The following is an 18,803-nucleotide window of genomic DNA, read 5'->3' on the forward strand; positions in this document are numbered from 1 at the left end:
TCTTACCATTCTGGATAAATTTTATGTTGGTTAAGCTAACTTAAATTCCAATGCAAATTTCTGTTTTGTGTACCAATTAATTAGTATTTTAAAAAATATAGCTAGGTATTATAAGAGGTGTGTCAATTTACTTTCGATACAGCCAAGTAGGGTGATTTGGTTGAAATCACATGAATGATCGAACCATAGTGTGCTCAGTATGAGAGAGTTATGGTTTTGGCCATTCCCCAAATTAAGACTACGTTAAAAGAACGAAGGTTATCTGATATCGCTCTTATCCAGCAATCTGAGAATAAGAGTATTCAAGCAAAAGAATTCCATTCCTGTTTCGGTAATGGAAACACAGTGTATAAATATAAAAGGATACTGTTTTTAAGATAATAATAGCCACTAGTATACAGTTCCAAACTATACTTTTTTATAGATGTAATCTGGAATTGTCATGTTTCGTATGTCACATCTCTGTAGAGTAAAAATGCTCTCTAATCTATCTACTACTGTAAAAAAAAAGTAGAATCTAATGTATGATTTTATAAACTGATTCCTATACAGTTCTGTAAAGCATTTAACTAAATATACGTTGCTGAAATGCAACATAAAGAAAAAATAATAATGATATTACAGTTAAATTTATTTATAGCACCTATTCTTTCATTTTTAATTTAGACATTAGGAACATTCTTAATAAAATTGAAAAAGAAACATACCGTATGTTAGTAAACCATGCTTATATGATGAAATTGAAAGTTAGATCCTTGGAAATCATATCTTGGCGTATATAGTTTGCTAATAGGTGGAGAGATTTGTCTCGGTAAGTGCTACTGAGGAAAAGAGGTTTTAACACTAGTATATATATTTATAGAAATAGATGTAGCTTAAGATACAAGTATTAAAACTTACTGCTCTGTGTGATATATGATAACGCCGGGAGGGCCTAGCAGAAAGTCCAAAGGTCGGTAACACACAAGTCAATCGGCTTCCAGAACGTCCGCAATATGACAAGGAATAAAAGAGATACCTTGGGTGTTCTTAAGTATGACAAGCTACGCATCTGCATCACTTTGCCAAATCTGTAGCTGGGGAAGTCTCTGGTTTGCGAGATGATGTTCAATGATGTAGACGGGCTTAACCTGTGAGAGATCAGGTGAACGTGGCGAACAAGGCAGCAGTGAAATATGACCATCCAGAAATTGCAGTCACGTGTTATTCTGTCGGAAAGAATGTCCACATCAACCACTAAAACTAGCTCATTAACTTTTCACTTTACTGTTTACTGGTTCCAGACTCGTCAATGCATATTAGATTCTAGCGGGCACTGAATCCAGTGGTATCCCATACTTCCATACATAACGTCCGATGTCGGATCGTATGGCGTTGCAGAATGCATTTATCCCCCAGCCTATTGCTATGGTACCGTCAAACACGAATCCAGCCGTCATGATACTGCACACAGAAGCGGGATTCATCCAAGAAGAGAATGTTGTGCACACGGCTCTCCATGCACACAACCTTCGCGGTAAATTGGAACCATGTAAGTCTTATCTTGTGCAGTCTAAGAAAGCAATAGCACTGAGGCAGTGTTCGGGTTGTGACTGTCCGATCTGCTGTAGCCATGCGCATAATAAATTTACTGTGTTGGTCTGTGGTATTACGCGATCGTTTGGAATTTGTGTATTACATTCCTGGAGCCATCGATTCCATATTTACCTCACTGTTACTGCATCCCGTCCAGTAGAGGTACCACTGTCGCGGAAGGGTTATTTGCAGTCACAGAATACCTTCTGCAATGAAAGGCAAAAACTTGTTGGCATAGATTTCACATTCGAAGAGGCATTGTTGGACCATCCAGACACACTCATATAGGCGCTGCACTACTAATCATTATACTTTCCTTCCATAATTTGTATTTGTGTAAATGTAGTGTCAATCCAATGCTTCCTTCTTGGTGTTGCATTTTTAGTAATATATTAAAAAATGAGTAGTCAAGTTTAGCATTCCTCAGACATACTATATTCAGTTTACTTTACCGTAGAGATAACCATGGTGTCAGTTTGTGTAATATCTATTGTCACATAAGACTTTTGTTTTCTAAAATATATTATTTTCGTTACAGGCGAAGGCTCTTCCTTCCTAACCTTCCAAAAAGGCGATTTAATTGTTTTAGAGGATGATAGTACAGGAGAGACTGTAATGAACTCTGGTTGGTGCGTTGGACGATGTGAAAGAACCGGAGAGAAGGGCGATTTCCCAGCAGAAACAGTTTATGTTCTCCCTGCGTTAAGCAAACCTCCAACAGATATCCTTGTAAGTAACTTCTGTAACATTTCCTTTTCTAGCTAAAACACCTCAATATTAAATATGAACTTATCTGTTGCGGAGAAATGCGTGCTTGATTTGATTGATTTCTGAAGTCGTCATAACTTTCTTCCTGACTATCAAAGATTATTTCGGATGACTTTTATTTGTGTCTTTAGACGCGTAGGCCTACTTATATAGAGGGACACCGTTGAATCTTCACTTTCATATTTATTTTTCGTGACAGTTATACAAGATAAAGTAAAACTTGGGATATTGAAAATGTGTGGAGGAATTGGAATCAAATGTTGGATGTGAATAATGAAGATAGGCATTATGGCATACGTCTTGGATACTGCCATATTAGATTTAGCTTCAGAGTTTTAAATGAGAAAGTGCGTGAGATATATCGTTTTAAATTAGCTATTTTTTCCCCAACAACTCACATGTAAACTTTTACGCATTATTATCTGTTTAGGAGTACGGGTATGGAAGTTGCAATTAACGACCTACATGCTCAACGTTACTGTTAACTTGAACGATACACAAAGTCAACTGCCTTGTCTCGTTCTCGTGAACCCTTGGCAACACGACGAGATCAATGGCGGTACAGACCTAGCGGATCGATTGCTGAAGGTCTCGTTCAAAACGTCTTGGCTATCTACTTTGCTTTACTAGGCCATTCTCTGGCAACCGGAAAATTCTAATACTTTGGATCTAAAGATAAATCTCAATTGCCAAAGAAAATCCACGTTTGTTTGTTTTAATTCTGACTGTCGGTAAAAGTACAGAAATTTTCAGAGGTGGGAGGGAAGGTTTTCCTCATCAAGACTATACATCGACAGTCTTTTTTTTTTTTTTCTCATTCATTATACATCATATCTTCCAGATGGGTTCAGAGGTAGAAATCAAGAGAAATGAGATTTGATGAACAAAGAAACTGCTTGATGGGTCACTGTGTTCTCGAGGAGCCACTTTGTTCGAGGATCCCAAAAATCGTTAATCTAACAACTTTCTGAGCTTTCCAACTTAACGCCATCACGCCATTTTATTGGAAAACTCAGGGAAACTTTTATTCAAGATTCAGCAGTGAGGGAAACAAATACTTGCGAAGAATGTCCAGTGTAATTCACCAATGTGTTATGACTGAACACAGGTCACACACAATTCGTATGCCCCACGCCACACTATAACTTAGGTTCTGTCAGTTGGTTTATTGGGATCTGTCTGCAATAGGGTACAGGTAGCATCAAACCAATAATGGTGGTCGTTTGTATGACTTTACCCTGAGTAAATAACATGGCCTCAGCGCTAATACTCTCACACTTTGAAAATACGGAATTCTTATTGTATCAAGCCAGTGCGCATTGTACGAACTGTATTCATCTGTGTAGGTCATTCTTACTTAGATACTGTTGTAGTTAAAACTTGTAATAATGCTACCTGTTGATATTAGCACCAGTAGTACTGGTCACTACCAGGGGCGGATCCAGGGGGGGGGGCGATTGGGCGATCGTTCCCCCCCCAGAAGACGAAACTTTCTTCTATATATATAAATCAAACCCATCCCAAAGTTTGGAGCCCTTAATAGTAGCAGTATGACAACCCCCCCCCAGAAGTCGATCCTGGATCCGCCCCTGGCCACTACATAGACGATTGGGACTCTTGACATTGGAGTCACATTCTTGTTCCCGTGCTTTCGTCAATTGTGGACCAAGGACGTCCATTTAGGAATGATCCTGTCTCGTAAAATTTCTTCAATACCCTGTAAATGATTGCGTGTGATATGTGGGCTCTTCCAGATGAAGTGCGTTGAACTGCTCTGCAATTTCCATGGTACTGCAGGTACGATTCACCAGCACTATCTCGGTCCATTCTTGGGAGAGCTAACGATGGTAAATTTCCCGGAGAGACTTTTCCGAACATCCCTTAATGGTTCATATATTCTAAACGAAAAGCTGTCGGTCAGAGATAACTTCGTATATGATTTTCTAGGAAAAAGTTATCCCAAAACGATGTTACACGCTTCCATCCCTATTTAAAGTTTTTCTCTGAATTCAATAACGCAGCCGTGATGCCTATACAGCACCCATCACCATACTCCATTACTATAGCCAACAAACAATATCAATTAAATGAGAAAGGTGTTTCCAGACTTTTTCTTACTTTGCATTTATATATATTGCATCGAATGCAAAGAATACATATTAACTTCAAGAACTTTTTACTTACCCTACTTTGCTCCATTTCTTAAATCAAGTTTCAATCCTTTAATTAATACGGGAAACACTTTAACGAATGATACTTTGTTAACAAAGAAAATTTTGCTGGAGAGTATGAAGTAAGGTGTTATCGTGATAGGCACAGCTAAGCGTAATATAAAAAGAAAGAAGATACTCATAAGTGACACCAAAGAAAAAATCAGTAGCCATATCAGGTTTATCTAAACACTTTTTTTAATAGCAAAATCACAACATAATATATATAATATTGGATTAATCAGCATACATTTGAATTATTCTATGTCTGCTGGGACATCACAATAAGCAGCTTTATTAGTGACAATAAAAATTTTATAAAATTTCTACAATTTGTAGATTTGGAAACAGTTTTATCATATAAAAAAGTTTTCAAAAATATTGCCGCTTGTGATAATTGCGTACACAGAAAGATTTAGAAAAATAAGGTGAACCAAAAAAAAATTGTTAATTTTTATGAGTAATTATGTCAAGCATGTTAAGAGAAAATCAATGTAAATAAAAATACTCTGTTTGTGTGAAGTAGAAAAAAAATCAAGAATATATATTTTTAAGTGTATTCTTTTGTACGTATTGATGTAAGTTAGATTTTTCAACAGTTCTCACCTCATTGCTTAACTTAGATTACAATATATATGGTAATTGGTACCGTGGAAAAATGGAAAAGCACTAGTCTGAGATTTCACATGTTCCGATACGTTTGCTCCTTCCAACTTATCCCATTCTTCAATTCAGGCAGGTCTCGTCGCCGCTCACAGAGAATCAAACAAAGGACCAAAATACTCAAACCTATTGGACAAATATTGGTTTGTAACAGTAGCAATAAAAACCAGTGGGTCTTGGGGTCACGAAGGATCTAATTTCATTAATGAAGTTGGTAATTGAATAGCAATCAAAACTGGTGACACCCGAGCTACTGCATTCCTTTTCCAACGTATCAGCATCGCCATCCAGCGCGGGAATGTGTCATCGATCTTAGGCACATTACCTCCTGGTAAAGAACTGGACGAGATTTTTCTTCTATAACACACAATAAGACGAAAGTAGAGACATCCTAGGAGGCTGACAACCACTTTGACTATGTTCATGAAGAATGTTTTGAATCCAGTTTGGATAAATATAAATTCTTGGAAGTCATGGCTAATACCGGTAAATTTGGGAGTGGTAGCAACATTATCTACAAATTTTACTTTGTTGCTCAAAATCGTTAAAGACCCGAAAGATATTGTTGTCAAGCTGTCCGATATTTATTTTGGAACAAATATGCTATAAATAATGATTAAAAAAGCACTTCGTCATATTATTTAAAAATATGTTGGTATGCATGTACAACTGAAATAGTTTTCCTGGAATGACGTGTTACGAAATGTATAAAAATATATTTTTCTGACTATTTCCTAGAAATGAAAGTAAAATTTGTGTTCATTTATATTTTATTTACAATAAAACCTGCATCTTTTTGTTAAATCAGGTATGAATAAAAGTAAGGAAATATATATGTAAGTGAAATTATTGCGATTAACGTAACAACTTAAACGTAGTAGAGTGAGTACAAACTGTTTGGATATATATGTTTTTATTTTAATCCTTAATGAAGTAATAGAGGGAATATTTGATAACCAATTTTCCATTTACAGGCCCTATTCACGATGGAAGGTGCGGAGCATGGAAGGCGATTGTATACGCAACAAGTGAATGGAACGGAAACTAGAGAGAAACCTCACAACTTAGCTGAATATGCCATAGATCATTTTAGGTTAGTTACTTTATAGGAAAATTATCACTTATAAATATAACCAAGGCACGTAGGTTTCTAATGTATTTAATGTAATTAAATATCGTACTGTATTTTCGATGCTTTGAACACTTCCACAGTTATAAAGCAGTTTGGGAAAAAGTTGGATTAAAATACATAAACACTAATCAATAAACAAAAGATAACTGTAAAATGGCATCCAATTGGAAAGCTATGGGTAGATCGGTTTAATTTTTTTTCTTTTAATCGAGGCACATACTTTATTTGAATATATATATATATATATATATATATATATATATATATATATATATATATTATTGTGTACCACAATGTGTAATGAAACAAAATATTTAATTGAATTTTAAAATGTGTATAACACAGGCAATGTATGAAGTGGAGGCAGTTTGAATATTCTTTAATCCAATGGAAAATTTAGAGTGCCTTGACTTCTACAATGCAAACGACCGGCTATGACTTCTAGAACTAGGAAGACTCAGAAAGAATGTGAAAGAATGTTGACATGACGGAAAAATCATATAAATACTACCGGATTCTCTTCCGGGTATGAGAAGTTCTATTTTGACGTCGAAACTCTGCGACTCAGATCATTCATAATTAGTTTTGTCACTCCGTCATTCTGTCCATCAGAGGTTCTGCTCGTCATCGTTACCAAAAGAAAGTGATTATGCGTTGTCTTCTCTAGTCTTTAAGTCATACCAGTAGCGTAGCCAGGATGTGTGTTTGGGGGAGGGGGGGCAAGTGCTAGGTACATATAGAAAAATTACAAACAAAAAAATATATAAACATAAAAATATATAAAAAATTACAAACATCAAAGTACTAAAGTACATTGTCGGACCTCTTTGGGGAAGGCCCGGCCCCTCCGGGCCCCCCCTTCCCTACGCCACTGAGTCATACCAGTCCACATCATGCTCTGTAGTTATTCAGTCATTCAAGATCAGTTCATTAAATTCTTATTCTAAATTATTTCTGTGTTATCGAATTTTATCTTTGAAATTCTACTCCCATGTTTCTAATTAATTCTGAGCTACGCTATATACGCCCCCAAGACTTGCATTAATTTAAATTACTTCTTGAAGGAACTGGATGAATGTTAAGGCCATTCAGTAATTTCATGTATGAGAATTGTTTGGGGTTCGCAACCCAAACTAAAGGTCTCCATTCGACATGCCTCCGGAAGTTTCTAACTGCCTTTTGCGTCACAAAACCGGTCACGTTTAAGGTAGATTGCGAACCTATTTTTAAGGTTTTAGCAATATATATATATATATATATATATATATATATATATATATATATATATATATATATATATATATATATATATATACTAAATAGAAAGAAAGAGGCCAGAGCTACCATATTAAACTTTCTCGCGTATGTTTCGTAAATTAAATCATGTCATACTGCAATTATTACTAAAAAAATATATATATATATATATATATATATATATATATATATATATATATATATATATATATATATATATATATATATATATATATATATATATATATATATATATATATATATATAAACAAATGTGTAATAATACACAAATGTATAATAGGTGTTCTCGGAAATTTTGTCCGTAGGAATCTTCTCATTCTTCTTCCTGAGTTCTAGAGAAAATATGATTATGCCATATTCTAGATTTAATAACGATTTTTTCCCACAAAATATCGAGAAAGAATTTAGAGTGATTTTAAAGTAAATTGTCGGAATTAAACATACAGCAGTAAATTAATCTTTCTAAAATTTTGTGAGATAAAATGAATTGTGCAATAGTTCAGGGCTATTAGTGGAATTTTAGTTATAAGATACCAATGGTTTTTAAAAGAATAAAACTCCGAAAGTTGGAAGCACGTCAGATCTCTGGGTTGGCGTCGAACATGTGGCGGCCGCAGTGCCAAGAAGCTATTGGTGTTATTGTGGTAGGGAAAACTTCGTACTATGTGAGGAGCTGTGGAACGGCTATGTGCAGGGAACTGAGCAGGTGGTGATAGTCTTAAATGTATTAAAATGGATCTCGCAGAAATAAGAATACAAAGTAGAAACTGGATCCAGTTGGCTAAGGATAGAAGTCAGTGGAGAGCTTTTGTGAACGCGGCATTGAACCTCCGTGTTCCATAGGCCATAGAGTTAGTTAGTTAGTTAATTTTTATATTTTTCATTGCCGTTAAGTTATAACTAAAATTCAAAAAAGTGGGTGTGTTTAGGGAAGAACCATAATTAAAATCAATTGGGTAACTTCAATGAATGATTTTACATACTTTTACATTTGAAATTTATGCAATATTTTCTATCAACTTTATTTGCATCTGGTATTGAGTAGTGCCATGAAACTGCTGCCAAAGTGTCAGTTAGTGTAAAGGGAACATTGTGATCTGAATCTCAGATGTATACGTACTAATAGGTTTATTTTTAATATTATGATAAATCACTGCTCAAAATAGATAAAGTTATGAATATATTATTACTATTATAGTTATCATTATTTACAGGCCTCCTCCTAAAAGAACAATGTCGAAAGCATTGACGTTAACATCAGCTCGACGAGCGACTCAGGACGAACTTTGGAGGCATTCTCGCGAGCCTTTGAAGCAGCCGTTGCTGAAGAAACTGCTAACCAAAGAAGAGTTAGCAGAAGAGGCCTTGTTTGCCTTCACTGCCATTCTTAAATACATGGGAGACTTGCCATCCAAAAGACCAAGAATAGGAAACGAATATACAGATCAAATATTTGATGGACCTTTGAAACATGTGAGTATAACGTAAACTAATAAATGAAAATTCTTTTACTCCTAAAGTATGGAAGTATTTATTTTCAAATAACAAGTAATAATTTGGTAATATTGAAAGTAACTGAATAGTATGCAACCAACCTGACGTTTGGGTACAGTTGAGTTGCATAACATAAAAGGGATATATATATATATATATATATATATATATATATATATATATATATATATATATATATATATATATATATATATATATATATATATATATATATATATATATATATATATATATGTGTGTGTGTGTGTGTGTGTGTGCGTGCGTGCGTGCGTGCGTGTATTTAAATACATAAATGGATCACCTTGATCAACAAACTCGGTTTCTATATTTGACCCTCCATATTCTGACCAAAACTGGATGGTGACTATCAAGAAGTTCTTAAGAAATTATTATTGTTTACATTTTTAATACGATTGCTGACATATAACTGTTATACGGTTTGCCACTTTAAACAATCATAAACGAAAATCAGTTAAATTGGTATGAAGTACAGGGTGGCCCAAAAGTAGGTATTGATCAAGTTTAACATTCTAGCTTGTGGGTTTATTTGCTCCGCCTGTTCCGAGATCAAGGTATAAGTAACAGACTTTAAGAACGAATAATAAAGAAACTAAGCAATAACATTAAGAAATGATATAAAATGCAATGAACTGATCAGTACGGTACTGTATACCTACTTTTGGGCCACCCTGTATTTAAATGTTAGAATATGTAATTCCCTGTGACTGCAAGTGTAAAATTTCTTGTGTACTGATAAACAATATCGATATTTGGTGTCGTATTTTGTTAACGCAAACACCTTTTATTTTTAATGTCAGAAAAAACTGTTTACATATGCACTGTATATTATTTTGTATATGTATACAGTGATGATTTCAGAAGATTTTGCCCGTGAGAGACTTTAAATACACGGCGGGTGAAAGTAGTACTGCGAAAATTCTAATTATCCACGTTGTGCATGATCGGAGATATACCCAAGAGGGAATTGTGTTGCTCCAGGGGAGAATTTTTCTCCGGGCACTCCTTGAAATCATGACTGTATGTATATATCAATTGGTGGAAATGCATTTAAGATGATCTGGTAAGAATTCACGAATCAGGACCAAAATTAGTACACAAAAAGAACGTAATGATAGGCGAGAATAATCCCAAATATGTTATACAGAATATTCAAAAACAGAAGTACTTACTTCAGTAACACGTGTAATCTTCGTGAGCGGCAATACAAGCAGCTCTTCGGAGAGATAGCTGAGCATACACATGCTAAATGTATGTCTGAAGTAAGGTATCACACTCTCACTGTGGATTTTGGAGTGGTTAAGAGCTGGTCCATATCTACCATATGAGCTCGATAGAGTTTAGATTCAGAAAGCTAGGAGGTTAGGGTAGAATGAGTATACTTAGAGTTAATTGTCCTGGAAGTATGGGGATGTGCGATTTCCTGCTGGAAGATGGAGTTCCGCAAAGTGTCGAGATAAGGTTGGAGGACAGGATCCACGGCGTCACACATGTATGACACGCTAGCCATACTCTCCTGAATGAAGACTAGACGCAAGAGAATATTGTAGCTCATTACCGCGACATTAGAATACCGTATGTAGGTCCTGTATGGTGAGTGCGAAAATATGCTAAACCTTCCCGTCCACTACATGTCTAGAGACACTCAAACCATCGTCACTGTGTGCGAAGCAGAAACGACTCTTATCACTGGAAACCACCTCTCTCCAATTCATCTCGCCTCTGCAATCCCTTCTTACACTACGGTAGACTTTCTTTTCAGTAAACAAAAATCAGGATTATCGTGCGAGAGAAACTAATAATATAAACCTGCCTCTAACAATTGATTAATTAGTGTTCATGCGCTCAGTGGCCGGCAAGTTGGACGTTGAAAGTGGGGGGCAAGACATGATCTGAATATTTGTATATCAATTTTAGTTTTTCAGATTGTTTCTAACACTTTGTACGAGGAAAGGTTGTATAACTAATAGGATGCTATCTTTTCAGTTAAAATACCGTATATCGTATTTTATATTTTATTAAGTAAATTGACAAGGATAACGGAAGTAGGTACTAGCCCTTTGTATTCTGAAACAACGAAAGTGTAACGAGAGATTTGATTCCTTGCTCATGAACATCTTAAAATTCTGTCTGGAAAATTGAGTGATCAGATTATTTAATAACAAAGTTGCAAAATAAATAAATAGAAAGGATAATATTAATAATAGTTATGAACAGGGCCCGGATTTTGTTGACCTAAAATTTTCTAAAAAGTGACCTAAAAAATGACACTAAAATTCCTGTTAAATGACCCTAAAATTCACAAAAGTTGACCTTAAAACTTGTAGTTTTTTAAACGTTTATTTTATTAAAACATTGACAGTTTTTGAATATCTGTTGGATTCTAATTACCATTTCTCACTCATTTTCAAAAGTTTTGTTTCAGTTAGTTGCAGTCCATTTTGGTTTTAAAAAAGCAATAATATTGAAACTAAACTTTGATCAATTTAGTAAATAGCTAAGCATTTCACATTTGAATTACAGATGTATAGGTCTATATCCAGTTAAACAACATATAAACATTTTATAAGCTGTGGTACAACAAATTAACTCAGGAACTTTGTAATCGTCAAAAAAATTACCTCATCTTATTCAGCATTGCAGTAAATAACTGTAAACATTGTTACGATTTAATTGAAGTAGCAGCCTTAATTATATACGGAGCAGCATTTGTTACAAAAACAACATGGTCATGTTGGACACCTTCAGGCCAAAGTTAAGGATATCGATTTATCGAAAAGTCTACATATTGCAAAATGGTTGACAAATTCCAACACTTCACCAGTTAGCAAAAATATTTTGGTGGGTTCGTCGGCTTTCATTGCTCCAACAATAATATTGACTATATAGCGTTCCTTCACTTTACTAATCGGGGCCGCGGTAGCTCAGTGGTAGAGCGTTCACCTCTGGTGCTTGGGGTCCCGGGTTCAATCCCAGTCCCCGCCAAGTGAACTTTGTAATGGACAAACACTATGTGCGTGGGTTTCCTCGGGGTTCTCCCACTTTCTTCATTCCAGCATTTTCATCCATTTCTCATCATCACCTTTGGCATAAGCGTGGGACGTAAAAGTTTTCATTTCATTTCACATCACTAGTCTGTCTATAGAAACAATTTTCTGAGTCCAAAGTTCCGCTCTTATTTTTCTTATTGTGTCATCGTTACACTTTGGCATGTAATTTTCTCAAAGATTCGTTTCGTCTGGAATGGAACAACCTGTATGACGTTCCAGGAAATCCCGCAATTTCACATTGTTGAGTTTCCAAAGAGGAATATTTGAAGACACAAAAACTTCACACAATTCTTTTGAAAACTGAGGATTTGAGTTTATATTCGAAGCACTCTCCACAAGTAACAACTACGAACACTTGGTTTTATGTTTGGTTTCCACTGCGCGTAAATGTTTTTCGCTTCTGATATGCTTTTGCACAGTGTATCTTTTCTCTGCTGCCACTTTTACTTCACATTACCTTGCAAAACAATATTGTACCGTCAATACTAAAAACATCCTCACCAAATTCAGAAACAATCTGTCTTAAATGAGAAGCTATAGATGGTTTAGGCCTCGGCATTCTACATACTGAAAGCATCAATTCACTCTCGAGTTGAAACTAGGAAGCACACTTAAAGAATAAAAGTTCGTAAGTGTAGATTGTAAACACCAGAATAATAGACAAAAACCCTGTTTAAGTTCTTTGTACGTGTTCTAATCTATTTTTAGTTATTCACGTAGTCATATCCTTTGTGGTAAACAACCTAAGGCCATCTGCTTTGGCCACTTACGAACCCTCAGCTCTCGTCAACCAGGTACAACTTAGTGTTCATTAACTTGTTAGGAATGCAGTTTTTCCACCCCAATAATCAGGAAGCAGAAAAAAAGATCATTTAACTTTGTGTTTTTAAGTCCGTAAACAGTTTTCGTTTCAAGATTTACTTATGTAGAAGAAAAAGAATAAAAAGACAATAAATGGCCTAAAAGTTACCTTAAAATATTAAAAATTGACCTGAAACTTCAAAACGGCAAAAAGTGACCAAAAGTTGACCCTAAAAAAAAAAGATATTTTTAGAACCAAGAGTTGATGGATAATGTTTTTATTTGAACTTCCCTTGTCCTACGCGTAACAGAAAAAAGTTGACTTGTCAACAAGATCCGGGCCCTGGTAATGAATAATGAGGCTTGTTTTGTAGAAGTTATATTGAAACTGGGGATTAATGAACAACATATTTTTAATTTCACACATGCTATTAAATGTATGTTATTACTCTCAGGAAACGAAAGACAGTAAATACTACAATCTTATGCTACTACATTTAAAGAAATATGCAATTGCAACAGTAATTGCTATGAATTGCAATTAAAAGGAAAAAAGGAAAAAAGCTTTCCAACTCCACGGGAAGACAAATAACCAGTATGTACTCACGCAACCACAAGTATTATATGACACAACTTTTTTCTATAAACCAGTAATACATACAAAAACTTTATGGGCCTTATGCAGAGTCGTTCTGACGATCGATTAGTGTCATACTAAAGTGTTCTACTAACATATGTTCCCTGCAGTAGTAATGCCTTTAGTATGACGCTAACCATACCTCAAAACGACTCTGCATAAGGCGGTATATTTCCAAATGAAACTATATGCATTAAGGGATCACTTCAAAAAGTGGGGGACAATTGCCCCCTCTTGCCTCCCCTAATCGCCGCTCATACATGCGCTCATATGGGGGATCTCAGTGACCCTGCAGTGGTTATCGCTGTGCTGTCAGTTAGGGCAATCTGAACGATTGTTCTGATCAGACGCTATTCTATGCGTTGTGGTGACACTGGGGGCTCATGTTCTGTAGAAACCCTGTTTTCCATCATGTATATCACCGATAGATCACGGACACATCACAATCTACGTGAACGTTAAAAAAGAATTGATGAACAAATACTCGGTCTCCCACAGACATATGCTCAAAGTCACTTAATTGCATTCGTGGCAGCGTCCTGCATTGCAGACACGTATTTTATGTTGCAAAGTGGTGCAAATTTCGTTCCAATTGGACGATGTACAATATATAGGGTTTTAAATGTTTCCACCAATATATATATATCGTGGTACGGATCTTACAAAGTATATAAAACTTAACCCCAAAATTATTTTTACCTGTTATTTTTATGGAAATTCGTGTATTCGAAAACGTGTTCTCTACTACATATATAAAATATATTAATATATTTTTATAAGAAGCTAATGAAACTACTATATAAGGCCAGGCTCCTAAAGCATGAAGTATGTAATTAAATGCAAGCTATGGACATCATCATCACTAAGTTTTTTTTTGTTTTTTTTTTTTTTTTTTTAATAGAAATGACAAGAATTGACAAATACCATTCTTTCATATCTATCACTTTCCAAACTAGTGTTTTTTATTATTTCTGTTAAATTTCTTAGAATCATCTGTGCATTAGTTTCTTGTGTGTTGAAAATTCTAAATCAACTTTTACATGTATATATAGGTAAATCAATTGTCCATTTCTTATTCTTGATATTTTGGGCATTTCCTATTAATAATTTCTGTTTGCAGGAAATTCTTCGTGATGAAATCTACTGCCAAGTTATGAAGCAGTTGACCGACAATAGAAATCGACTTAGTGAAGAACGAGGTTGGGAACTTATGTGGCTAGCAACTGGACTTTTCACCTGTAGTCAAAACTTGCTCAAGGTATATATAAGTACAAAAATCTAAAAAGAGGTAAATATGGTATAAGCAGTGTCATAGTTTTGTTATGCTAATATAACGAACTGCAAAATAAACAACTGAAGCAATGAATGTTACTAATCCAATGGGTGAACAAGTCGACACACAAAATGTATAAGGTTTAGACACCCATCACATTAACAGTGTACACTTACTATGCATTACACTCACTTTATTCACTACAAGTACAATCAGTAACATACTACTTCTATTATTATCGCTTGTATAATGCCGACTTGAAACAATAATCTAACAGAGCCTCCTGAGAGATGCAATTTGATCTTAAATCAGTTACAGAAAAAAAGTGTAAATTATTTTCGTCAGTCTTTCATTACTCGAATGTACACATTTTTTATTTCTTTTGTTTCGTCAAATTATTTGATCATTAGCCTGTTCCAGACGTGTAACTACATATATTTAACTGATACATTTACGTTAATTTTGTGGTTGTGAATTCATTTATCTTGTCCCAAGAATAAAAGCAGTTCAGTTCAAGTGAAAGAATATACATTTTTGAGGGAAAAATATGGATAAAATAAACGAAATTGTTAACTATATTTCATTCTAATTGGTCCCTACAACTCGACATTAGGATAAGTATTACTAATATATTTAATAAACAAGTATAGATACAATTCTGGTAAAAGAATGTGTAGTTTTCTACTATTTTAGTAGTAAATTACATTTGGTACCTGATGAAAAAAACATTCTTGTATCATAATTTGGGACTGTAATAAATGCAAATAAATTTTATAATCACGAAAATAAAATTGTTTTCATTTGTTAATGCAATAGATAAACTGCTGAATTTGTTTTAATGCTGTTTAGAATTAAAATTTGTAAACCGTTAGAGTTGTAATTTTAAATAAGTGTTAATAACAAAGTAAGAATATTTTTCATTAAAATAATAATTTATTCTTGTTTTCCATTTCAAGCCAGAAGTAAAATTACAAAATATCATTCTTGTTAAATGTATCTTGACCACAAAATTGCTTCTTTTCCGTTTCTTGCCTTTGCATTTTTCAACGGGGAAAGTAATATAAATGGTTTACAGTTTATTACGTCATATACCATATGTTGACAAACTAAATGTGCACTGAATTTCTCGAAATAATGTAAATAGAATAGATTTCTAAACTGTAATTTTGTGCAAATAATAAATTGTCTTGTTCCGTAGATTCTAAATTTACTTTATTTGACGAGTTACTTTTGTTACATGATATATTTTGACTGAATTCATCAAAATGCAGATTTCCGTATATTAAAATTAACTATCTTCGCAGTAAATTGTACCAAGTCGTCAATATGTTCAGAATTTATTGTGCGTCGAATGACGGGACACATACTTGTCATTCTATTTTGTTACATAAAAAGATAATATATTTGAATTGTTTCATAGGAGTTGACATTGTTCCTTCGGACACGTCGTCATCCTATTGCCCAAGACTCTTTACAGAGGTTGCAAAAGACGTTACGTAATGGACAGCGCAAATATCCACCTCATCAAGTTGAAGTGGAAGCCATTCAGCACAAGACAACACAAATTTTTCATAAAGTGTATTTTCCAGATGACACTGACGAGGTAAGCATAGGTATTGTAGTGAAGTATTTATTTTGTTATTTTTGTTGGTGTTTGTTTCATGTATATTTGTGATTATCACTTAGAAATTAATCATAGAAGTATTTATAATATATAACTACTAGTTAAATGGCCGTTCTTTGTGCAGGGGAAATAGGTTTATTATTAAGTGTATATGAAATCAACTATCCTGTTAGGATGCGTATTTTAATCGAAATGGCATACTGAAAACTCGGTACGGCCCAAATGTTCAAAAATTCATTTCAATCGGTACATCCATTATTTTCTTGCCAAATATTTACCCTCCTCTTCATCTTCCCGTAGAATGCACATTTCGATCAAGATATATTTGTAAAACTGTATTAATGTGATAATTTCTCCTCTATAGTTTTTTCCTTTCCTGACCGCTATCACTCTGCTGTTCTTGTTGTCTAACCTCTATCGGTGATTTCCTCTTCCTGTACCGTTCTAAGTCTCATTGGATATAACATTCCCGATTTTTCTTTCTTTAAGTTTGTTCGTTTTCTTGCTGGCATTGTGTGGCTTATGTATGTTAAATCCTACGTTAGAAATGATGGAAAATATTATATGACATGTAACCATGAAAAACGGATAATACTTAAATGTAAGAATTAATGATTCCATTGTTGCGACCTGAAATATTGTTTTTGATATAAATGTTGAGCTCTCGCTAGACCTTTTATTATATGCATTTTGATGAGAGTGACATGTTACAAACTAGTTCAAGGTAGGTGTTAAATATGTTCAAAAATTTTTGTCAATTGGTTCAACCGTTTAGCCGTGATGCGATCACAGACAACATTACACCCGCATCCCTTTCAAAGGAAATATGTGGAAGCTCTTTTAACAAAGAAAGTTTTAGCTACTTCACTTAAGTTGTTTTTTGAAAACCTACTCTGTAAAAAAGAAAGTATACTCCAAGTATGTCACACTGAAAATAGTTTAAGACAAACTTAATAGTCACAATGATACGATGAAATGGACACATTTTAATGCACAACAGACTTACAAAATGTTTCTGTACCGAACACTTGATTGTAAGTTATATTCAGTTTTGTGTGGTAGTTACATTATATAAAAGGCATATTCCGTTGCAAATAAGGATCTTCGCTATGCTAACTCCGACCGACTTCAAAGCTTTATAAAGTGACCAAGGATCTTCGCTAGTCTAACTCCGACCAACTTCAAAACTTTTTGGTGACCAGGGCTCATAGCGAGTCACTTTTTTAACTAAAAGTTACTTTTTTTTTTCTTCAAGTTAGTCACTAAAAGTTACTTTTTTTTCAAATTTGTCACTAAAAGTTACTTTTTTGGGAGGTAAAGCGACTTTTTCGTGTGATTTATGTGATTTATGTTTTGCATTGGCAGTTTTCTAAGAAAAATATTATAAAAATAAATGGAAAAAGGCAGAAACTTATACTCATTACTCTACTGAAAGCTTCAGTACTTGCTGCCACATGTGAAACAGTCAGCTTTATTCTCACTTCAGCTTTTATTCTTTCTAAAGTACAGTAGATGGTTCGTGGATAATTAAGCTCTCAAGGTGCGGTTGAAAACACTACTGTGTCTATTCTTTCTTCTCTCATAATAGTTTTTAGTTTTCGCTCGTAATAGTTAACGCTCCGCTCAACGTTGTGTTTGTGTGGTTCATCATGTTCGTCTTGTGTTACGCTTCTTGTATGTTCTTCTTAAAAGTAGGTGATGAATTTGAATATTTCATGGCTTTGAGAACTCTCAGTGCTAAGTTAAATATAATGTCTGGGATGAAGAAATTCAGAAATAGGCCAGAACTGGTTCCACTTACAGAAGCTTTTTACATCTACTAAGTCTGCTTACCGTAACTACAAAGCATACTTAGAAAACCTAAGAAAGGAGGAAGTTCAAAAAGAAGAAGTAAAGAAGAAAAGAAAAACTACAAATAAAGAGAGAAGTGATGGAGAAATTGACAAAGGAAAAAGAGGGCATGATGAGAGTTATGTCACTTTTTGGTCACTTTTTTGTGTGCTTTTGGTCACTTTTTCTTGTGCTTTTGGTCACTTTTCAACTATTTACAAGATACCAGACCACTATGAGCCCTGGACCAGGGATCTTCGCTACGCTAACTCCGACCAACTTCAAAACTTTATAAAGTGACCGAGGTAATATGTACTCGTACTAAATATTATTACCTAGGTAAATAAATTAAGTACTGTTTCCAGATCTTTTCTTATAGGCCAGGACTCTGAGTGTGGAGTTTTGATGATTGCCAGGCACAAAAATTTC

General features: G+C 34.5%; 1 protein-coding gene across 2 annotated transcripts in view; it reads left to right on the forward strand.

Moving 5' to 3' along the window:
- The window catches only part of ck (unconventional myosin-VIIa ck), a 234,346-nt gene that overhangs the window by 188,159 nt on the left and 27,384 nt on the right, over window positions 1–18,803 (forward strand). For both annotated transcript variants that reach the window (XM_081769036.1, XM_081769038.1), the window contains exons 30-34: window positions 2,114–2,304; window positions 6,191–6,309; window positions 8,841–9,099; window positions 14,768–14,905; window positions 16,341–16,523. In XM_081769036.1, coding sequence (XP_081625162.1) covers window positions 2,114–2,304; window positions 6,191–6,309; window positions 8,841–9,099; window positions 14,768–14,905; window positions 16,341–16,523 — 890 coding nt within the window. The remainder of the gene's footprint in view (window positions 1–2,113; window positions 2,305–6,190; window positions 6,310–8,840; window positions 9,100–14,767; window positions 14,906–16,340; window positions 16,524–18,803) is intronic.

The sequence above is a fragment of the Thermobia domestica genome, chromosome 8 (assembly GCF_964235325.1).
Source record: "Thermobia domestica chromosome 8, izTheDome1.hap1.1, whole genome shotgun sequence".
Classification (NCBI taxonomy): Eukaryota; Metazoa; Arthropoda; class Insecta; order Zygentoma; family Lepismatidae; genus Thermobia; species Thermobia domestica.